At 43.2% G+C, this 24,584-nt stretch overlaps 1 protein-coding gene across 1 annotated transcript in view; it reads left to right on the top strand.

Annotated features, from left to right (window-relative positions):
* PCYT1B (phosphate cytidylyltransferase 1, choline, beta) overlaps nt 1-24,584 on the top strand; it is a 141,925-nt gene that overhangs the window by 28,824 nt on the left and 88,517 nt on the right. The window contains exon 2 of the mRNA XM_032619158.1: nt 13,883-13,982. Within this exon, the coding sequence (XP_032475049.1) occupies nt 13,883-13,982 (100 nt within the window). The remainder of the gene's footprint in view (nt 1-13,882; nt 13,983-24,584) is intronic.

Below are 24,584 nucleotides of genomic sequence, written 5' to 3'. Positions count from 1 at the left end.
ACAAAGAGGCAAGAAAAAGTCTCTTGCCACTTCGGCAGGTCCAGACTTTTCCCCGGACTCTCTCCCGGCTAGCCATGGCGCACTAACACCCTGCTTGCTGTGTTCATGCCGCCAACCCCAGTCCTCTCCCTGCGCTGCGACCGAAGCCCGAGCCCCAGCTCCCAGCCCCACCAGCCCTGGCGGCTGAGCAGACAAGCCTCTCGGGCTGGTGAGTTCCGGTAGTCACCGATCCTCTGTGCGGGAACCTCTCCGCTTTGCCCCCTGCACCTCTGTTGCTGTGCTCTCCTCCGCGGCTCCGCGGCTGAAGCTTTCCCCCTCCGCCACCCACAGTCTCTGCCCGTGAAGGGGCTTCTAGTGTGTGGAAACCTTTCCTCTTCTGCACCTCCCACTGGTGCAGGTCCCGTCCCTATTGTTTTGTCTGTTTATTCTTTTTTCTTTTGCCCTACCCAGGTACGTGGGGAGTTTCTTGACTTTTGGGATGTCTGAGGTCTTCTGCCAGCATTCAGTAGGTGTTCTGTAGGAGCTGTTCCACGTGTAGATGTATTTCTGATATATCTGTGGGGAGGAAGGTGATATCTGCGTCTTACTCTTCCGCCATCTTCCCCCTCCCTATGCATTTCTTAATTTTAAGAAGTCATTAATTGTAAGACATGCTTCCCTTTCAGAGGTGTTAAAGTGTCAGAAAATGGCCAACATGGATTTTAAGTCATTAATTGCAAGACCCCTTCTCATCTCAGACATGTTCAAATGGGGAGGAAAATGTACATTTTAGTATCAATGCAATGTGATATTATTTGTAGTACTAAGAGTCTTCCAGCTATTTGAAATCCACTGCTGTGGGGTTTGGAAGGTGGGCACATGGGGGAGTTATGGATTATGGATGGTCAGTGTTTTAAGGGTAGAATAAAATTCATAATAATATTCTGATCCCTGATAGTTGGAAGGGCAGTAATTACTAGCCTGACCTAGATGTGGGTATTTACACATTGTTTTAAAAAATGGAATTCTTGTGAGGGGACTCTAGATAAAGTTGGAAAATGTGTTTTTTTAAAAAGATATTTAAGATAGTTTTTAGACTACTGTTGTTTTGCTTTTAAGACTTCAAAATACTTATTCTCGGGGCCTTCTTTGTGGCGCAGTGGTTGAGAGTCCGCCTGCCGATGCAGGGGGCACGGGTTCGTGCCCTGGTCCGGGAGGATTCCACATGCCACGGAGCGGCTGGGCCCGTGAGCCATGGCCACTGAGCCTGTGCGTCCGGAGCCTGTGCTCTGCGACGGGAGAGCCCACAACAGTGAGAGGCCCGCGTACCGCCAAAAAAAAAAGTCTATTAATAAAAAAATAATGAAGTTGAATACTATTTAAATGGTACGATAAAATAATCATAATATATTGAGTGAAAAAAACTGTCCATGCAGTAAGATTCCAAAGTTGTTAAAATGTTTATATAACCTATCAGAAAGCTTGAAAAAGAAGTGTAGAAAATGTTAACACTGATTGTATTTGTCAAGCAGAATTCTTACAAGTTTTGCCTTCCTCTCTTTATTTTCTCAAGTTCCTAGTAGTATATATCATGATGATAAAAGTTATGGAACATTGATAAGTGTATTTATTTTTTTCTTATGTGAGTTTAATCTTTATCAGTAATCTTCATCCATAATCATTCTCTCTCTAGTTCTTTTATCAATAATCATTCTCTCTCCAGTGACTTTAAATTTCCCCATTCAACACATATTTATAGAGGACATTTTATGCAGCAGGTACTGCCTTAGGAAGTAGGGATATAGTAGTGAATAGAGCAGACTTAGTCCCTGTTTCTTGGAGTTTCCATAGTAGTTGGGGTAGACAGGCCATAAATATACATTGTTTCCTCATCTGCCCACCAGGACCTCTCTTTAACCTGCACTCACCCCCTTACCTGAATTAATGAATCTAGTCTAGTGGTTTTAAATATCGTTTATATTCTGATTGCTTCTTAACCTGTATTTCTAGCTTAGTCCTCTGTCCCAGACTCCAGACTTGTACAACCAGCTGCCTACCTGACACCTCCACTTGGAGATCTAATAGGCATGTCAAATCAAGTGTGTGAAATTTTATTTTTTTCTTCCAGTTTTATTGAGATATACTTGACATATAGCACTATAAGTTTAAGGTGTACAGCATAATGAATTGACTTACATACGTTATGAAATGATTATCACAATAGGTTTTATGAACATTTGTCCTCTCCTATAGATAGATACAAAATTAAAGAAATAGGAAAAAAATTTTTCCTTGTGTTGAGAACTCCTAGGATTTACTCTCCTAACTTTCATATATGACATATAGCAGTGTTAATTATATTTATCATGTTGTACATTACATCCCTAATAGTTACTTATCTTATAACGGGAAGTTTGTACCTTTTGACCCCCTTGATCCAATTTCCCCCTCCACCACCGGTGGTAACACCAAATCTGATCTCTTTTTCTATGAGTTTGTTTTTGAAGGATAATTGACCTACAACACTATGTTCCTGTTACACAATGTAGTGATTTGATATCTCTATACATTTCAGAATGATCACCACTGTCTAGTTATAATATGTCAACATAGAAAGATATTGCAGTTATTAACTATATTCCCCACACTGTACATTTCATATCCATGACTCATTTATTTTGCTACTGGAAGTTTGTACCTCTTAATCTCCCTCACCTATTTCTTTCCTCCCCTCACACCCCTCTCCTTTGGCAACCACCTGTTTTTTCTGTGTATCTATAACTCTGTTTTGTTATGTTTGTTCATTTCTTTTTAAAATTCCATATATAAGTGAAATCATACAGTCTTTGTCTTTCCGTGTCTGACTTATTTCACTTAGCATAAAACCTTCTAGATCCATCCATGTTGTCACAGATGGCAAGATTTCATTCTTTTTTATGACTGAGTAATATTCCACTGTGTACGTGTGCATGTGTGTGTGTGTATGTATACACATATATGTGTATACACACATATATTTATATATATTTACATGTATACATACATACCACATCTTCTTTATCCATTCATCTATTGATGGTCCCTTAGGTTGCTTATGTATCTTGGCTGTTGTAAATAAGGCTGCAATGAACATAGGGGTCCGTATATCTTTTCTAATTGTTGTTGTTTTCTTTGAATATATACCCAGAAGTGGAACTGCTGGATCATATAGTAGTTCTATTTTTAATTTTTTGAGGAACCCCCATACTGTTTTCCATAGTGGCTACACCAACTTATAATTCCCACCAACAGTGCACAAGCATTCCCTTTTCTCCACATTTTAGCCAACACATGTTATTTCTTTTTCTTTTTGATGATAGCCATTCTGACAGGTGTAAGGTGATGTCTCATTGTGGTTTTGATTTGCATTTCCTTGATGATTAGTGATGTTGAGCATCTTTTTATGTGCCTGTTGACCATCTGAATGTCTTCTTTGGAAAAATGTCTATTCAGATCGTCTGCCCATTTTTTAACTGGGTTGTTTGTTCTTTTGATGTTGAGTTGTATGAGTTCTTTGTGTATTTTGGATATTAACCCCTTATTTGATATATCATTTGCAAATATCTTCTCCCATTCAGTAGGTGATCTTTTCATTTTGTTGATAGTTTCCCTCACTGTGCAAAAGCTGTTTAGTGTGATGTCATCCCATTTGTTTATTTTTGCTTTTGTTTCCCTTGCCTGAGAAGACATACCCCCCCCACCCCAAATACTACTAAGATCAGCATCAAAGAGAGTACTGCCTGTGTTTTCTAGTACAAGTCTTATGGTTTCAGGTCTTATATTTAAGATTTTAATCCATTTTGAATTTATTTTTCTGTATGGTATGAGAGACTAGTCCAGTTTGATTCTTTTGCATGTAGCTGTCCAGTTTTCCCAATACCATTTATTAAAGATATTGTCTTTTCCCCATTGTATATTCTTGCCTCATTTGTTGTAGATTAAACAAATCTATATAAACGTGTGGGTTCAGAAATGGAATTGTTGGGCTTCCCTGGTGGCGCAGTGGTTGAGAGTCTGCCTGCCGATGCAGGGGACACGGGTTCGTGCCCCGGTCCGGGAAGATCCCACATGCCGTGGAGCGGCTGGGCCCGTGAGCCATGGCTGTTGGGCCTGCGCGTCCAGAGCCTGTGCTCCGCAACAGGAGAGGCCACAACAGTGAGAGGCCCGCGTACTGCCAAAAAAAAAAGAAAAAAGAAATGGAATTGTTGATCTCCCCATCCTGTCCCTGCCACCCTCAAACCTACGCCTCCAGTGTCCTCCTTATCATAGGGAATGGCAATGCCATCTTTCCAGTTCTGCAGGCCAGTAACTTTGGCGTTATCCTGTCTCCTCTCATTCTTTCACACGCTGCATCCAATCACTTCCAAATTTTATTTATTGAGAATCTATCCAGAATCTGACCACTTCTTACCACTTCTAGTGCCATCCCTCACCCTGGCCCCAGCCTCCATCTACTCTTGCCTGGTTATGATACCAGATGTCTCAGGGGTTTTCTTGCTTTTACCTTTGACGACTTGTAGTTTGTGCTCAATATAGCAGCCAGGTGGTCCTGTTAAAACTAATTAGATCATATCACTCTCTGTTCAAAACTTGCTAATGGTTTCCATCTCCTCAGAGTGAAAGCCAGTCTTTATAGCATCCTAAAAACCCCACAGCGTTGGGTGCCTTCCATCGCCTTCCTTCAGCCTCACCTCTCTGGCTGTATTTCTTACTACTTTTCTTTTTTGCTCACTTCCTCCAGGCATACTTTCCTTCTTGTTATTCCTGGTAGAAGCCAGGCATGCTCCTGCCTCAGGGCCTTTGCACTTGCTGTTTTCTCTGCCTGGAGTGTTCTTTTACCACATGGCTCAATTGATCCTTTATATATTTACACATATATCAACTTCCTTAACTATCCTATTTACAGTTGTACCCCCTAACTCCCTTTCTCCCTTCGTTGCCTTATTTTTTTCCTATAGCACTTATCTTCTTTTAACATACTACACATTTTACAATTTTTTTTATGGTTCATCATCTTTAAGCATCACAAGGCCAGGATTTTTTTCTGTTTTTTTTTTTTTTTTTTTTCTGTTTTGTTCCTGTATGTAACCTCAGAACCTAAAATAATGCCTGGAATACAGTAAGAACTCAAGTAGTGTTTGTTGGAAAAATAAATGATGGGTGGATACTGTGAAGACAATTAATTTTTTTATTATTATTTTTAAAATTTATTTATTTTAGGCTGCGCTGGGTCTTCATTGCTGCGTTCCGGCTTTCTCAAGTTGCGGCGAGCAGGGGCTCCTCTTCGTTGCAGTGCAGTGGCTTCTCATTGTGGTAGTTTCTCTTGTTGCGGAGCGTGGGCTCTAGGCGCGCGGGCTTCAGTAATTGTGGCACGTGGGCGCAGTAGTTCTGGCGCACGGGCTTAGTTGCTACACGGCGTGTGGGATCTTCCCAGACCAGGGCTCGAAACTGTGTCCCCTGCATTGGCAGGACGATTCTTAACCACTGTACCACCAGGGAAGCGTGAAGACAACTTAAATGATTTTTAAAAGCTCAAATGAGTTTTAAACGTTCCACACACCTGGGAATAATGTCATTTATCAGTGAGTTTATGGATAATACTTGTTATTTTTTAAAGTACTCATTTTCTGTTAAATAGCTTTTCCCCCTTACATTCAAGACACTTGATCCTTGGTTAAATTTCCTGCATCTCTGAATACACAGGGTAGGAAATATTTCTTTAAATTTATTTTTAAATTAGACACGTTGTATGAATGTGTTCTCATGGTAAAAAGTAAACAAACTAAGAGATATATACAGAGTAAACAATGAAAACATTCTTTCATCTCTTCTCGTGATGCTATCTTCTTCCCCAGAGGTAACTCCAGTTAAAAATTTGTTGTGTAGTTTTCTAGGCCAGTGCTGTCCAATAGAACTTTCTGTGATGATTGGAATGTTCTATATCTGTGATACTACAGTAGCCACTAGCCACACGTGGTTATTGAGCATTTGAAGTGTGGCTAGTGGGACTGAGAAACTGACTTGTTATATATAAATTTAATCAATCATAACTTGAATTTTAATTGCTACATACAGTTAATGCTAGGCATTGGACAGCACAGTTCTAAACTGTTTCTACACAATTACCTAGTTCTCTCTCTCTTTAACCATAAATGACATCATACTATATAACATGTATACATAGTAGACATATTGTTTTGTGACTTGCTTTTTGCATTGAACAAAATGTCTTCGAAATCATTCCCTGTCTGTGCAGATGTATCTGTCTTGCTGTTTTTAATGGTGCCTCTTACTTTATAATATGTACATACCATACTTAGCTAAATGAAAAATGGATATTTCTTGGTGCTAAGCCGTGTACTGGGTCTCCTTTTCCTCTGCTCCACTGGCATCTGTGGAGGCTTTGCACCAGCTGCCTGATCTGAGATTTTACATCGTCAGTAACACAGTCCAAGACTCCAGTGATTCATATGTGTTGGGCCTCTCGTCAACTCCAAGATCTACTTTTACTTTCCTCTCTATTTTCAAAAGACTAATATTCTGATCCCAAATAAAATCAGGCCTTAAAAAAATATATTCAGTGACGGGTAAATACAGACCTGACAGCATGAGACTGAGGGAAGAGTTTTGTGCCATCTTTTTGTGTTTCTGATTTTGCAGTTCTAAAGCTGGCCCGTCCTGAAGCAAAAGCCCTCCGTGGGCGAAGTAGATTCTTTCCGAAGTTCTGCTCTTGTCTCTTGCGTATCCTGACTAAAATGTTCTGTCCTAAAAGTCTTTCCAGCTGGAAGACATTCTTGAGACAGTTATGGCTTTTTTTTCTTTTGGTACGCGGGCCTCTCACTGTTGTGGCCTGTCCCGCTGTGGAGCACAGGCTCCGGACGCGCAGGCTCAGCGGCCATGGCTCACGGGCCCAGCCGCTCCGCGGCATGTGGGATCTTCCCGGACCGGGGCACGAACCCGCGTCCCCTGCATCGGCAGGCGGACTCCCAACCACTGCGCCACCAGGGAAGCCCTATGGCTTTATTAACTATGGGTAATTCCCTTTTCAGTTGATTTCTGTGCTTCTAATATGCATCATCACCATTTGCTAGCTAAATTTATTGAGCCTGGCCTCAGACTATTATATGTACTGTATCAGTCAAGTCCTGTCGAGACATAGACGGCTTTCTCTAAAGGGGAAATTTGAAGAGAGGGTAACAAAGGGACCATTTACAAAGGCATGGGCAGAGTTTAAGGAAACCTCAAGGCATAGTATGGTACCTGAGGCCTAGGGACACTTGGGGGTTGCCACCCCTAGGCATGAAGGGGCAGGGGGAAAATGTGGTTACCAGAACCTCATGGAGCTGTGGCTTCCTAAGGGAGGATGCCAGGGAGATGAGTGTCCTGAGCTCATTCTTGTCCTACCCTCAAGCGTTTTGCATGCTTCCCATGGACCCAACCCAACTGGAAGTGGGAAGGCAAGGGAGCTCATTGGTGCAGTCCATACACAAAGCCATGCAGAGAGGAGTAGAGAAGGGGAGGAAAAAGTAGATTCTGGAGAGGCAGAAGGAAGATAATGGCCATTGATTTATGGAAGTAGGATTTGAACTCAGGCCTGCCTGGAGAGCCTCACTGCAGTTAAAAAGAGCTTAGCTTTGGGGCTTCGCTGGTGGTGCAGTGGTTAAGAATCCTCCTGTCGATGCAGGGGACGTGGGTTGGAGCCTGGTCCGGGAGGATCCTCCTACATGCCGTGGAGCAACTAAGCCCGTGCGCCACAACTACTGAGCCCATATGCTGTAACTACCGAAGCCCGCAACAAGAGAAGCCACCAGGATGTGAAGCCCGCGTGGCACAACTAGAGAAAGCCCGTGCACAGCAACAAAGACCCAACTCAGCCATAAATAAATAAATAAATAAATAAAAACTTAGCTTAAACAAGCAACTCTGCAGTTGGCGTGTCACCATCAGCAGTACTATGCTAAGTTCTGATTGGTTGATTAACTTGCTGTCTGATTGATCCATTCGTCAGTCAGGGATGCCTATTGCATAAGTAGAGGTTCTGCCGACCATTTTTGCACTCAAGTCACGTTTGTATTGTATATTTTATATAGTGCCTAATACCTTTTGTTTTAAGTAAATATTTGACAATGTCCAGTTGAACATATTCTGCAAATGAAACGCCCAGTATCTAATCTTCCCCCTTTAAAAGCTCAATGGGTATATGGCTTTGGTATGGTACTACCATGTCATTTACATAACCAGAACTTGCGTGACAAATAGGCAACATGTTCACATGCAATGACTGGGTGTTGTGAAATCTTAAATTAGGTAGAAAGAAGTTTTATTGCAGTCTAGCTCCAAGTCTGTGGCCTGGCAAGGGCTTTGTACATGTGAGGTCCAGGGCTCTGGGCCAGGGATTTTTTTTGGCTGCGCCCTGTAGCATGTGGGATCTTAGTTCCCCAGCTAGGGATCGAACCTGTGCCTCCTGCACTGGGAGCGTGGAGTCTTAACCACTGGACCGCCAGGGAAGTCCCGGCCAGGGCTTCTTCTTTTTTTTTTTTTTTAAATTTTTATTTTATGTATTCATTTTTTGTCTGTGTTGGGTCTTCATTGCTGCACATGGGCTCTCTCTAGCTGTGGTGAGCGGGGGCTACTCCCTGTCGCGGTGCACGGGCTTCTCGTTGCAGGGGCCTCTCCCGCTGCAGAGCACAGGCTCTAGGTGTGTGGGCTTCAGTAGTCGTGGCTCACGGGCTCTAGAGCGCAGGCTCAGTAGTTGTGGCACGTGGGCTTAGTTGCTCTGCAGCATGTGGGATCTTCCCGGATCAGGGATCAAACCCGTGTCCCCTGCATTGGCAGGCAGACTCCCATCCACTGCGCCACCAGGGAAGCCCCCGGCCAGGGCTTCTTAACCTGTTAAAATCCTCACTCTGTTCTAGTAAACATAGAAATTTCATGGGCCTCTCTATCCCCAAATTTGGAATATGGCTTCCTTAGGGGGGCATAATCTATCCTCTGATGATCTCTACCAGTCAAGAGGCTTAATTTCTATGACTTTTAGGTTGAAAAGCATAGTTTTTTCCCCATATATAAAATTACTAAAAATTGAATATGCCGTTTTAAACTAATACCTCCTCCCATTCTAAACAGGCCACCTTTCGCCTTTGAGGATTGCTGCCCCAGAGCCAATTCTGTTTTTCCCTTTCTTATTTCCTTCCCCGACTTATCCACCCTACAAACATCTAGCATCATGTGAAACACACAGCATGTGCTGGTAAACACTCGACTATGTGATCTGGTGATTTGGAGTCTAAGTTGAGGCTTGTTTATATGTAAGTCATCTGACCTACTTCACTAAGTCTGAGTAAAAATATGGTCCCATGCTTTTGTTTTTTCAATTAATTGTTTGCCCCCCTCACTTTTCTAATTAGCTGGAAGTGCAGTATCTCCTTTTTGAGGCCCCTTTATCCTAATTGTCTAGGAATCCTAGCATGTCCTCAGTTCAAAGGAAGCCAAAAAGGTAACTGAGCCTGAGGGATCTACCACTGCTGTTGCTTCTTGCTGCCACTTGGTGTCACTGTTGAAGGCAAGTCCTTTACAGTTCAGTGGAGGCAGTACCTGCCTCGCAGAGCTGTGGTATAAATTAAATGAGCTAATACATTTGATAGCATATAGACGGATACATGGCACTAAGTAGGCACTTAAAGATTTTTAAGTTATGTTATTGGGCCTCAGTTTTATGTCTTATGTAGGGCCTAGACGAGAGGATCCCTGCAACCATTCTAGCTCTGGCAAACGGTGAGGAATAGATGAGGGCCTGGGTCCCCTGCAGGCTGGCATAGAGCCTGGAGGCCAGGTTGGACCAGTCCCTGTCCCTCTCTGGAGCCTTTGGCTCTCTTAATCCCATTGCCCTGAGGTTGGTCTGCCCTTTGTAGGTGGAGGAGACGACTTGGTAGCATAGAATTCCTTCTAAATCAAATGATTTGCTCTGGCTCAGAGGAGGAGGAATACTGGGGTGTTTAGGCTGAAAAAATACTGTCTCTGATCACAGGGCTGGTTGATGGTAGCTGAGCCTTAACCAAAGTCTTCCTGAGTGCAGAGCTTGAATCTCAGCTCAGGAAGTATTCTGCCGCATTTTGGAAGGCAGTGTTCTAGAGAACAAGGCTGTGACTCATTTATTTTTACATTCTCCCCATTCTAAGCACAGTGCCTTGTACATAACAAGAAATATCCCTTCTCCATGTCAACTGCTGTTAATGATACAGACTCACAAGGACGCTTAGGAATACTCTCTGCTTTCCATCTCTTTGCTTCTCCTATTTTCCTACTTCTAGGACACAATAATTAAGAACAAAATGCACAGTGCATATAAACCTTTTTTCACCTTTGAGTAACTACTGTTGCTTTACAACTTTAATTACCAGATTTCACACCCTCTAGAATACAGCTTTCTTAGAAAATGGCAACACCTTATATCTTTTTGTGTGTGTGTGTGTGTGGTACGCGGGCCACTCACTGTTGTGGCCTCTCCCGTTGCGGAGCACAGGCTCCGGACGTGCAGGCTCAGCGGCCCAGCCGCTCCATGGCATGTGGGATCTTCCTGGACCGGGGCACGAACTCGTGTGTCCTGCATCGGCAGGCGGACTCTCAACCACTGCACCACCAGGGAAGCCCTCAGTTCAATTCTAAAGCAATGGGTGTTTATTGAGCCTCCACTAGATGCCCAACTAATTGTTAAAAAACCTTTTTTTAAAAAAAACAAAAATTAATTATGGGCTGTGCTTAAAGGGTGCTATTTATCATTTCAGATATAGTAATATATAGACTTTTTTTGGTGCTAAATAACTTACTTTTTTATCTTTCCTGTCTTCTTTTTTTTGTGGTACGCGGGCCTCTCACTGTTGTGGCCTCTCCCGTTGCAGAGCACAGGCTCCGGACTCGCAGGCTCAGCGGCGCCCAGCCGCTCTGTGGCACGTGGGATCTTCCTGAACCGGGGCACGAACCCGTGTCCCCTGCATCGGCAGGCGGACTCTCAACCACTGCGCCACCAGGGAAGCCCTGGCACCTTATATCTTTAATAAAGTTTGTGACTAGCACATAAAAGATCTCCAGTTAGTAATTTATTTCAGATCATGTGAAAAAGAGTCACTGTCCACATAGATTAAAGGTTAATCAGTGATTAATATCAGCTCACCCCATCTGCCAATTCATTTACCTATTTGGGTTGTGTCCTAAAAGTTCAATCAAGAGTTTGCTTGTTTCAATGGGGAACTACACAATAGATATAATTATCATAACATATAGTACTATATATTATGACATATAATAATGAACACTGATAGAAGCACTAAAAATTGCTCCAAGTCATTGAGTACCAGCTACTTTACATACATGATCCCTATTTTTCACAACAACCCTACAAGATACGTACCGATTTTACAGATAAAACTGAGTTTCAACTAAGGTGAGGAGCTTCCTTTGAAGAACACACAAAGTCAGATATATTTCTTGCCCCAAAGGCAGCCCCTGCTAAAGAGGCAGTGACAGGCCACCCATGACCTTCCTTGCCACTCCTCCTCCCTTCACCAGCTACAGCCGGTGGGCCCCAGGTGGCACCTGACTCAGTGCCAGCCAATCCTGGTTGTGGCCTGGTTTGAAAAGATGAGCTTGGCCAATCTGATCTTCCTTTAGGAAATGGAATTGGGAAACATGGAAAGAAGCAGAAAGTTGGTAGGAATGAATGAAGCTTGGGAAGGGAGGCTGAGGAAGCTGTAATGGGCCATATTCAAGCTGAAGTTTTATCAGGAAGGAGAAGGCAGAGACTTTAACATAGTAGAAGGACATAGAGTAATCAGAGCGGGAGCAGCCAGGTTGACGCAGAGCGCTCTGGGGCTACTCCACTGCCCCTTTCCTCCTTTTTATCTCCACAGTTTCTGTGCCAGGGTAGCCATAAAATAATCCTTCATCTCTTGAGCTACGTTTAGTAGCAGTTCCTTTCTTTTTAAAAAAAATTTTATTTATTTTTAAATTTCTTTCTTCTACCTTCTACTTTTTAATTTAATTTTATTTTTATTTTTTGGCCATGCCACACAGCATGTGGGATCTTAGTTCCCCAACCAGGGATTGAATCCACGCCCCCTGCATTGGAAGGGCAGAGTCTTAACCACTGGACCGCCAGGGAAGTCCCTAGTATCAGTTCCTTTCAACTAGGAGAGCCAAATTAGAACACACAGCCTTCAAGTGCTGGGAAGAGAATTTGAATCCCCATTTTTTTTATTATTTATTTATTTATTTATTTATTTTTGAATCCCCATTTTGTGGCTACAGAGCCTCTGCTTTTCTGACTGCACCTGCACCCCTTTGCTACATCACAAACACTGCTCTAGCCCATCACGGCCCACAAGGTCACCTTACAGTATGTGAAAGAGAACCAATAACAGACTCAAATTTCCAGAATCCACGTCTCAAGCCTTGGTTTGCTTTCAGAGTCCCGAATGGGAGGGTGGGGCTTAAGAAAGTCTCAGGCAGCTGGGAGGTCTCCAAAAAACTCTGGGGCAGAACTCCAGCTCCCAGGGTGGAAGGTGCTACAGTGGGGAGAGGGTGGGCACAGGGCAGGAGGGCTTCTTGGCAGAGCAGGGGAGAATGGGGGCTACTCCAGGATAGGGACTGGTCTTATCCGTGCTTCTGTCCCTAGTTCTAAGAATAGTGCCTGACATATTTGAATGAGTGAATGACTGAGTGAGTGAATGAGTAAATGAACGGCAGAAGTGGGCCACAGCCCCCCCGTCACATATGTGGATCGTTCTTCAGTCGAGTCTTCCCAAGTTAAGGAACACCTGTGTCTATCTCTAAGCAATAATTCTTGCAACAATATGAGTATGCATGCAACAGTATGTTCACAGTGACTCGTCACCTTCAGCTTTAAAAATATTAAAGATGATGTAGCGATGACCACGGTAAGGACATGGTTCAAAGACTACAAATAGGTTCGGGATTGCATTTGCCCTGTTTACAAAAATACTGCTCGCCTTGTCTTCCTCTGTCTAGAGAGAGTGAGGTTTTCATTTTAAGAGGCTGACTCAAAAATGCAGGGCCACTTCCTGGGCAAGCTTCCAAGTGACTACATCTCCCTGACAGCGCTCCCCAGAGCCCTAGCGCACGCTGCCTGGGGCGGGGCCTCCAGCCGTTGGTGGCTGTGGGAGCTACCAGAGGAGCAGTTATCTGCAGCCCGCCAGAAATGCTGTGCTTTTAGGCACCGCCCCCCCGCCCCCCCCCCCCCCCCCCCCCCCCCCCCCCCGGGCACAGATAACGGCTTTGGCCTTTGCCGTAAAGAGACGTCAGAGTTTGTGATTGGCCAGGCCGCTGTGTGTGAAATACAGATGTCTGCCACACTCCTGACTATGGCATTCCTTCCAGCCGAGTACCCCCGGGTGTGGGTAAGTCTGAATGTTTGAAGTCTGCCCTCGTTGTTGGTGGAATGCTCGAAGCTGAGCATTGTGACTTTCCAGGGGCATGACTTAGCATATTTCTTAATCCTGCTAAGCCTCAGTTTCCTTTTCTGTGATATAGAGATGGTATTATCCTGCACTGTAGAAGGATAGAATGCCTATAGGAGGAGAGCAGTAGCTAGCCGTCGTGGGACCACATCTGGTACCTGGCAGACATTACACACTGAAGAGCTCTTATTTCTGAAGCATCATTAAAAAAAAAAAGGTTTCAATGACAGCGTCCGTTTTTATTTCTAACAGTACAATATTTCTCCAAAAGACTCAGCAGATATCTTCTACTTAATCGCACGGGCGTAGCCAACAGAAATAAAACTTCAGGGGAAGTTAGTGCCAAAGGAAAGTTTGTCAGACTATATTCCCTTTCTCTTTTTCCCTTCTAGACCCTGACTGCACCTGCCCCATTTGCAGATGAAACCAGCTGCCAGTGCCAAGCACCCCATGAGAAACTGACCATTGCTCAGGCCCGCTTAGGAACACCAGGTGAGGCTATACTTCTTGTTCTGCGGACGGGCCCTGTCCTGAGTTCTCAAGTGGCAGAAAGGCCATCATTATTTGAGCAGCACTGGCTTTGAATTGGAGAGATGAATTTAGAGATGACAGCACAGTGCCAGAAGGGTAAACACGATAAACTAGGCCAAGCAAAGTAGCCAAGGGAAAGCTGCCGCGGGATACGGGAGTTGGAGCCCAAGCGCTGCCATTTAGTCATTCTACTGCCTTGGGCGAGTCGTGAGAACAAACAATCTGTTTCCTCATGTGCAAACAGGGCCAATGGTACCTGCTTCACAAGGTTTTTGTGACAACTAGATTGCGTTAAAAATATCATAGCGTTTTTTTAAAAACTGTGAAGTCGTAGATAAACCTATGCTACTGTAATTGTTATCATTCTTAAAGATCTGTGGTTTTTTTTAGCATCTTTATTGGAGTATAATCGCTTTACAGTGTTGTGTTAGTTTCTGCTGTATAACAAAGTGAGTCAGCTCTATGCATACATATATACCCATATCCCCTCCCTCTTGTGTCTCCCTCCCTCCCACCCTCCCTATCCCACTCCTCTAGGTGGTTGCAAAGCACTGAGCTGATCTCCCTTTGCTATGCAGCTGCTTCCCACTAGCTATCTATTTTACATTTGGTAGTGTATATATATCAATGCTACTCTCCTACTTCATCCCAGTTTACCCTTCCCCCTCCCCGTGTCCTCAAGTCCATTGTGTACCTCTGTGTCTTTATTCCTGTCCTTCCCCTAGGTTCATCAGAACCATTTTTTTTTAGATTCCATGTATGTGTGTTAGCATACGGTATTTGTTTTTCTCTTTCTGACTTACTTCACTCCGTACGACAGACTCTAGGTCCACCCACCTCACTACAAATAACTCAATTTCATTTCTTCTTAAGGCTGAGTAATATTCCATTGTATATATGTGCCCCATCTTCTTTACCCATTCATCTGTCAGTGGACACTTAGATTGCTTCCATGTCCTGGCTACTGTAAATAGTGCTGCAATGAACATTGTGGTACATGACTCTTTTTGAATTATGGTTTTCTCAGGGTATATGCCCAGTAGTGGGATTGCTGGGTCATATGGTCGTTCTATTTTTAGTTTTTTAAAGAACCTCCTTACTGTTCTCCATACTGGATGTATCAATTTACATTCCCACCAACAGTGCAAGAGGGTTCCCTTTTCTCCACACCCTCTCCAGCATTTGTTGTTTGTAGATTTTTTGGTGATGGCCAGTGTGACTGGTGTGAGGTGATACCTCATTGTAGTTTTGATTTGCATTTCTCTGATGATTAATGATGTTGAGCATTCTTTCATGTGTTTGTTGGCAGTCTGTATGTCTTCTTTGGAGAAATGTCTATTTAGGTTTTCTGTCCATTTTTTGGACTGGGTGGTTTGTTTTTTTGATATTGAGCTGCTTGTATATTTTGGGGATTAATCCTTTGTCAGTTGCTTCATTTGCAAATATTTTCTCCCATTCTGAGGGTTGTCTTTTCGTCTTGCTTATGGTTTCCTTTGCTGTGCAAAAGCTTGTAAGTTTCATTAGGTCCCATTTGTTTATTTTTGTGTTTATTTCCATTTCCCTAGGAGGTGGGTCAAAAAGGATCTTGCTGTGATTTATGTCATGGAGTGTTCTGCCTATGTTTTCCTCTAAGAGTTTGATAGTGTCTGGCCTTGTATTTAGGTCTTTAATCCATTTGAGGGTTTTGTTTTTTTTTTTGCGGTACGTGGGCCTCTCACTGTTGTGGCCTCTCCGGTTGCGGAGCACAGGCTCCGGACGTGTAGGCTCAGCAGCCATGGCTCACGGGCCCAGCTGCTCCACGGCATGTGGGATCTTCCCGGACTGGGGCACGAACCTGCATCCCCTGCATCAGCAGGCGGACTCTCAACCACTGTGCCACCAGGGAGGCCCTGAGTTTATTTTTGTGTACGGTGTTAGGGAGTGTTCTAATTTCATTCTTTTACGTTTAGCTGTCCAGTTTTCCCAGCACCACTTATTGAAGAGGCTGTCTTTTATCCATTGTATACTCTTGTCTCCTTTATCAAAGATAAGGTGACCATATGTGCGTGGGTTTATCTCTGGGCTTTCTATCCTGTTCCATTGATCTATATTTCTGTTTTTGTGCCAGTACCATACTGTCTTGATTACTGTAGCTTTGTAGTATAGTCTGAAGTCCAAAGTCTGTGTTTTAAAACAGTTTCTCCAAGTGTGCCTTAAATTAAAGTGCCTGGGCTCTGCTCGAGGAATTTATTCGTTCAATCCTTTAGCCTATACCAGAGACGGTGAGCGAAGAGATTTAAAAAGAACTATAAAGTACCATCTCTGTTTCCCAAGAGCTTTCACTATAATTAAAGAGACAAGACAGCTAGATAGGAGATAAACACCCACCAGTAGCATGCGTGCATGTGCTTAGGGGTTAAATCCTGCAGCACAGATGATAACTGACAATTTTAAGAAGGGCAGATTCATTTGGCTTTGAGCAGTCACGCAAGACCTGGTCCCAGACCTGAGCTGATCCTTTCGGGAGAAGTAAGATTTGTACTTTGTAGGCAGAAAATGGAAGGGTATTCTGGATAAGTGGGACAGGAACAGCGAGGGCACAAAGATAGGGAATAAATGAATGGCATTCCAGTCGATTGGGATGGAGTGAAAAATAAGACTAGTCCAGCAGGTATGCCTTGAGCCATTTAAGATGGCATAATTTGACGGTTTCTACTCACCATTGCAAAAAACCAAACATCCCAAATGTAATAGAGTCTGTGGGATAAAGGACAGTTTGCTTAATAATAACAGCAGGTATTTATTAAGTGCTTTCTATGTACTAAGTTCTTTATCTGTATTGTCATTTCACTGTCACAGCTCTACATGATTGGTACTTTAGTATTTCACAGATGAGGAAATGAAGCCTTTAGAGAAGCTGTGAATCTGCAGAAGATCATTTAGCTAGTAAGTGGCAGTGATTCTCACATTTGAATCTGACTCAGAATAACCTAGAGGGCTTGTTATAACACAGGTGGCTGGGCCTTGCCCCCTGATACAGTCCACCTGGGGTGAGGCCCAAGAATTTGCATCTCTAAGAAGTTCCCAGGTGAGGCTGCTGCTGGGGGACCACACTTTCAGAACTATTGTTAAGTGTTAAAGCTGGGATTTGATCTCAAACCTGTATGTGCTCGAGCTTGATCTGTTGGCCATGACACTCTGCTTCCCCTTTAAGAATAGCTTGGAGGGAGTGAAGAGAGGAGCAGAGCAGGCAGAGTTAGTAAGCTTTGTAGAGACTTCTTGTGAGAAAGGCAAGAAGAGGCTTGAGGAGGTAGTTGAGAGCAGCTAAACCAGCCTGCGAAGAATCACCTGGTAAGTTTGTAAGAAGCAGATGTTTTGATCACTCTCCCCCACCCCTAAATCTGGGATGGGGCCCAGCCATCTACATTTTTAACAAGTAGCCCAGGTGATTCTGAAGTTGGTGGTCTACAGATCACACTCTGAGAAACGGTGACCCAGCAACAAATGTAAAAGATGCAATGAAAGTCCAGGTGGTTATGAAGAGAGCAGATTTGACCTCAAGTTAAAGGATGAGCTTTAGACCTGAACAGAAGAGGATCCTACTTTTCTAAGGGAAAGGAAAGGGGATTTGAACTTACTCTCCATCTGCTGGGCGCTGTGCCCTGTATGTACTCTATTTAGTCTTTGCAAAAAGTGAGTGCGGTGGGTATTTGCCGACGAGGCAAATGAGACTTGGAGAACTGAAAAGTGGTTTGTCAAATGTCCTAGCTGACTGGGTAGAGCTGGGATTCGATCTCGAGTCCCTTTCACCTCATACCCCTGCTTTGTCCACTACAACGGACTGCCCTGTGGAGCACGTGCTACAGCAGCCCATGGAGCTCAATGAGAACATGCTCAGACTTCGAACCAGAGGGTGGCAGGTGTGTGAACAAGACAGATGGAAGCTGTGATCTTCTGTCGTGGCGGGGCTGTCTTCGTGCCCACTGCTGTTTCACCAGCACCTAGAGAAGTAATGTATGCTCAGTAAATACTTCGTGAGTGAATGACTGAGTGAACGAACGAATGCATGAAAGTTTGGGACAACAGAAGGAGCTCATCATCTGGAGATAGAATCAGAGAGAGTTTGACCTGATGCAGCCTGCTTGGGTGGGATCGGGCACCTGTAGGCTGTCTAACCGCCACGCGGTTTAAAGCCTGAGAATCTAGCTAGAATAAGATGGTGGTGCCTATTGAAATACCTGTGTGGTGGGCTCTGGGGAGCACAGGTCACTACAGGAGGGATGAGATGGAGGAAAGGTGAACGACTATTCTCAGAAATTCTCCCCTCTTATCTCAGGTGATGACACTGGCAAGTTATCCAGGAGAATTTGGGATGTTGGTGGGCATCTGGCAGAGGGAACTTCTGTTAGAAATTCCTTTATTTAGAACTTCTAACATCAGTGTTAAAATGTGACAAGAAGTTGGTTCTTTGATTACTTACAAGGCACATATTCGTCTTAGACCACACTCTGATAATCTCTGTTTTATTACAGCAGTGGTCCTCAAACTTTAACTTGCTTAGAATCCCCGGAAGGCCTTGCTAAAACTGAGTGCTGGCCTCCACCCCCAGAGTTTCCCATTCAGTAGGTCTGGGTGGGGCTCAAGCATTTGTATGTCTAACAAGTTCCCAGGTGATGCTGATGCTGCCTGTCCTGGGACCACACTGCAAGAACCACTGCTTAAGAGTAACTGTTGGCTATTGTAAATAGAGCTGCAATGAACATTGTGGTACAGGACTCTTTTTGAATTATGGTTTTCTCAGGGTATATGCCCAGTAGTGGGATTGCAGGACCATATGGTAGCTCTATTTTTAGTTTTTTAAGGAACCTCCATACTGTTCTCCATAGTGGCTGTATCAGTTTACATTCCCACCAACAGTGCAAGAGGGTTCCCTTTTCTCCACACCCTCTCCAGCATTTATTGTTTCTAGATTTCTTGATGAGGGCCACTGCGACTGGTGTGAGGTGATACCTCAGTGTAGTTTTGATTTGCATTTCTCTAATGATTTGTGATGTTGAGCATCCTTTCATGTGTTTGTTGGCAATCTGTATATCTTCTTTGGAGAGTGGACTTGACACGGGGAGGGGGAGTGGTGGGCTGGGACAAGGTGAGAGAGTGGCATGGACATATATACACTGCCAAATGTAGAATGGATGGCTGGTGGGAAGCAGCCGCATAGCACAGGGAGATCAGCTCTGTGCTTTGTGACCACCTAGAGGGGTGGGATGGGGAGGGTGGGAGGGAGACGCAAGAGGGAGGGGATATGCGGATATATGTATACATATAGCTGATTCACTCTGTTATAAAGCAGAAACTAACACACCATTGTAAAGCAATTATACTCCAATAAAGATGTTTAAAAAAAAGTAACTGTTGGTAGTGGTTGGAGGGAGTGTCATGGAGATTATCTAAATATAATTGTTGGAGTGTTGTCCTTTTACTAGAGAAGCTCACAGCGTTTTAAAAATATCTTGCTGTTTGACTATTATTTAAGAAAACAAGAAAAACATCGCTGCTTTTTTGAAATGTTTGGTAGTTTTCAAGACTAGGAAGCAATTACCTTTCTGTGGCGCCGTCTTGAGCATCCCTTCAAAAAGACAAAGAGACCTGTATTGGGGGTTCATAATGAGCTTCAAGATTATAGTTGCAACTGAAGTCTTTCACTAACTCCTTCTCTAGCCCATTTTATGACTTCATACAATTGCCTACATTATGTTTCGTGGTCTTAGGTCTGCCCAAGCAGGATCTGCTGTATAAATTCTAAAAGAGGCTGCTCATAGCTTTTAGCTCCTGGACCTCATCTGTGAGGTCAGAGGGTGATGAACCTCAAGAGAAGGAGCACAGTAGAGCAATTGGAACTGGCACCTTTTTTTTAAAAAAGTTAATTAATTAATTTATTTTTGGCTGTGTTGGGTCTTCGTTGCTGTGCGTGGGCTTTCTCTAGTTGTGGCGAGTGGGGGCTACTCTTCGTTGCGGTGCATGGGCTTCTCACTGCGGTGGCTTCTCTGGTTGCGGAGTACGGGCTCTAGGCGTGTGGGCTTCAGGAGTTGTGGCACATGGGCTCAGTAGTGGTGGCTCGCGGACTCTAGAGCGCAGGCTCGGTAGTTGTGGTGCACGGGCTTAGTTGCTCTGCAGCATGTGGGATCTTCCCGGACCAGGGCTCGAACCCGTGTCCCCTGCATTGGCAGGCGGATGCTTAACCACTGCGCCACCAGAGAAGTCCCGGAACTGGCACCTTAAAAAAATTTTTTTTTTATTTAAGTATAGTTGATTTACAAGGTTGTGTTAATTTCTTCTGTACAGCAAAGTGACTCAGTTATATATATATATATATATTTTTTTTTTTTTCATATTCTTTTCCATTATGGTTTGTCACAGGATACTGAATATAGTTCCCTGTGCTGTACAGTAGGACCTTGTTGTTTATCCATCCTATATATAATAGTTTGCCTCTGCTAATCCCAAACTCCTATTCCTTCCCTTCCCTACCCCTCCTCCCCCTTGGCAACCACAAGTCTGTTCCCTATATCTGTGAGTCTGTTTCTGTTTTGTAGATGTGTTGATTTGTATTGTATTTTAGATTCCATGTACACAGTATTTGTCTTTCTCTGTCTGACTTACTTCGCTTAGTGTGAGAATCTCTGGGTCCATCCATGTTGCTGCAAATGGCATTATTTCATTCGTTTTGATGGCTAAGTAATATTCCATTGTATATATGTGCCATATCTTCTTTATCCATTCATCTGATGGACATTTAGGTTGCTTCCATGTCTTGGCTCTTGTAAATGGTGCTGCTATGAACATAGGGGTAGATGTATCTTTTTTTGTGTGTGTGTGGTATGCGGGCCTCTCACTGTTGTGGCCTCTCCTGCTGCGGAGCACAGGCTCCGGATGCACAGGCTCAGTGGCCATGGCTCACGGGCCTAGCCGCTCCATGGCATGTGGGATCTTCCTGGACCAGGGCACAAACCCGTGTCCCCTGCATCGGCGGATGGACTCTCAACCACTGCACCACCAGGGAAGCCCTGCATGTATGTTTTTGAATTAGAGTTTTGTCTGGGTATATGCCCAGGAGTGGGATTGCTGGATCATATGGCAACTCTATTTTTAGTTTTTTGAGGAACCTCCATACTGTTTTCCATAGTGGCTGCACCAATTTACATTCCTACCAGCAGTGTAGGAGGGTTCCCTTTTCTCTGCACCCTCTCCAGCATGTTGTTTGTAGATTTTCTGATGATGCCCATTCTAACTGGTGTGAGATGATACCTCATTGTAGTTTTGATTTGCATTTCTCTAATAATTAGTGATGTTGAGCAGCTTTTCATGTGCTTCTTGGCCATCTGTATGTCTTCTTTGGAGAAATGTCTATTTAGGTCTTCTGCCCAATTTTCAGTTGGGTTGTTTGTTTTTTGTTGTTGTTGAGTGGAACTGGCACCTTTGATCTTAGCTCAAATAGTCCAGCTGTGGAGGTATGACCCTCTAAGGTTTAGTATGTATCCTGAGACAGAGAAAATCAGTAATCTGCCTGGAGATAAAGGAAAAGCCCAAGTGAGTGCTTCATAGGTTCGTTTTCATTAAAGCTGACATTTTTTCTTAAAGGGAAACTCAGTTCTGATTTCCTGTTTTCCTTCACAGAAAGGGAATTTGTATTATTCTGTTCACACAGTGATATGTGTAGTTTTCCAAATTCATTTTTCAAGAGCCACCCAAATGAATTTTGCCTTATTTCTGTGCCACCTGTACTGTAGTTTACTTAATTTTTTAAAAAACGTACTCTTTCTTTTTTAACTTAAATTTAATGTATTTTGAAAAGCAAACATCAATCATCATTTATTGAAAAGAGCATCGCTGGCTGTAAGTAGAAGGAAATGATTAAGTTTATATAAAGCTATGTAAACTTTGTGAGATAGGTAACTATTAGATTTTAAAAGGTTAAATGTTGTGCCACCTCTTTTGCACATCAGCTGTACACAAAAACAATACCAGTTACCATAATTACTGGGCATTCAGTAACAGTCTGTCTTTCTCTCTCTCTCTTTTTTAAAAGACTCCATAATGGCATGTCGTTTTCTAGAAGGCGTCATGAGTTAGAAGAAAGAGCAGTGGAGTTTGGTTTACACTCACACTCCATCATAGGTTGGTTATATGATGCTGGGTAAGCTGCTCAGCTTCGCTGAGCTTCCATTTTCCCCTCTATGAGAGAGGATAGTAAGTCCACTCTCCTCTATCTACCTCACAGACTTGATGGAAAGATTAAGTGAAATACACGTGCTCTGTAAATCATATGTACTTTTAAGGCATTGTTAATAAGCTGCATTTGAAGAGCCATAATAAAAAATGAATAATCACCCTTTTATCGTTGCCTGAATCTGAAACAATACCAAGAAACACCATAACATGCCTTACAAAAATGTGAATTCAGATGCACTGTAGTTGGTGACTGCCTCCTATCTTGCTGTATGGTATGTGTATGTTTAACTTTTTAACCAACTGCCCAACTGCTTTCCAATGTATTTGTACCATTTACATTCCCAGCAGCAGTGTATGAGAGTTCCAGTTGCTCGATATCCTCATCAGCACTTGGTATGATCAACAGTTTTTAAATTTTTAGTCATTCTAGTGAGTATGAAGTAGTATCTCAGGGTTGCTTTAATTTGTATTTCCCTAATGACTAATGGTATTGAGGATCTTTTCATGTGCTCATTTGCCATTCATCTATTTATTTTCTTTGGTGAAATGTCTGTTGAAATTTTTTTGCCCTTTCTGTAGCTTTTTTTTTTTTTTTTTTTTTCCCGATACGCGGGCCTCTCACTGTTGTGGCCTCTCCCGTTGCGGAGCACAGGCTCCGGCCACGCAGGCTCAGTGGCCACGGCCCACGGGCCCAGGCGCTCTGCGGCATGTGGAATCTTCCCAGACCGGGGCACGAACCCGTGTCCCCTGCGTCGGCAGGCGGACTCCCAACAACTGCGCCACCAGGGAAGCCCTTTTTTGCCCTTTTAAAAATGAGTTGTTTATCTTATTATTGAGTTTTGAGGGTTCTTTATATATTCCAGATACAAGTCTTATATCAGATACATATTTTGCAGATATTTTCTCCCTAAGACTTGCCTTTTCATTTTTGTAAAAATGTCTTTTGAAGAGTAAAGGTTTTAAATGAGGTTTAATATATAACTTTTTTTTTGTTTTATACTATGTCCTTTTTGGCTCCTATTTAAGAAATTTTTGTCAAATTCAAAGTCACTAAGATTTTCTCCTGTTTTCTTCTAGAAGTTTTGTAGTTTTAGCTTTACGTTTAGGTCTATGATCCATTTAGAGTTAATTTTTGTATATGGTGTGAGATGCTATGTAACATATTACCACAGACCTAATGGCTTAAAACACTGCACATTCATTATGTCACAGTTTCCATGGATCAGGAGTCCAAGCCTGGCTTAGCTGAGTCCTCTGCTCAGGGTTTCACAAGGCTGTATTCAAGGTGTCACCCAGGGCTCAGTTCTCATCTGGAAGCTTGACTGGTGGATCTGCTAGATCTGCTTCCGAGCTCACTCAGGTTGTTGGCAGAATTTATTTCCTTGTAACTCTAAGACCAAGGATCTAGCTTCTTGGTGGTTGTCAGCCAGAGACCACCCTCGGCTCCTAGACGACACCTGCAGTTCCTTGCCACATGGCCCTCTCAAAATATGGCAGCTTGCTTCTTCAAAGCCACCAAGGAAGAAAGAATGAGTCTGCTAGCAAAATGGAGTCTTATATACTATAACATAACCATGGGAGAGACATCTATCACCTTTGTCATATTCTCCTGGTTAGAAGCAAGGCATGGGTCCCACTCCCACTTCAAAGGGAGGGGATCTCACCAAGGTGTGAACAGCAGGAGGTGTGGGGGTCAGTGGGAGCTACCTTAAGGTCTCTCCACCATGGCCATGGAATAGGTATGCTCCACCTTTCGATCATAGCTTCACAGGCCGGTGGTTCCCAGCACAGACCCCCTAGAGAGTCCCCAGATGCCTAAAAGGATGTCCAGAAAAACTTCGAACAGAAGAGTAAAACAAATAAACATACCAACTAACTTACAAAGCCACAGTCTATTAAAAAATATTATGGAGAATTTCAAACATTCACAACAGTAGAACAATATAATGAACCTTCATGTGTCCATCACCCATACCTAACAACCACCATCCTGTAGCCTTCCCTCATCAACTCTCCCCTCTTGAATTATTTGAAAAAAAATCCCAGGCTTCCTATTATTTCATCCATAAATACTTGTGTATATATGTCTTAAAAAATAAGAACTCCGGGTTTTTTTTAAGGCATAACCACTATATCAGTATCTCACCTAAAAAATTAACAGCAATTCTTTAATATCATCAAATATCCAGTGTTCCAATTTCCAGTTATCTTATGTCATCATTTATTTATAGTTTGTTTGAACCCAAATCCAGATAATATCTATATATTACAATATGTTGAGGTGTTTTTAAAATATCTTTTAATCTCCAAGTCCCCCCCTCTATCTCTTTCCCTCTTCTTTTTTTTTCTTGAAGT

Source organism: Phocoena sinus, chromosome X (assembly GCF_008692025.1).
Source record: "Phocoena sinus isolate mPhoSin1 chromosome X, mPhoSin1.pri, whole genome shotgun sequence".
Lineage (NCBI taxonomy): Eukaryota > Metazoa > Chordata > Mammalia > Artiodactyla > Phocoenidae > Phocoena > Phocoena sinus.
This window is presented reverse-complemented; position numbering and strand designations above follow the sequence as displayed.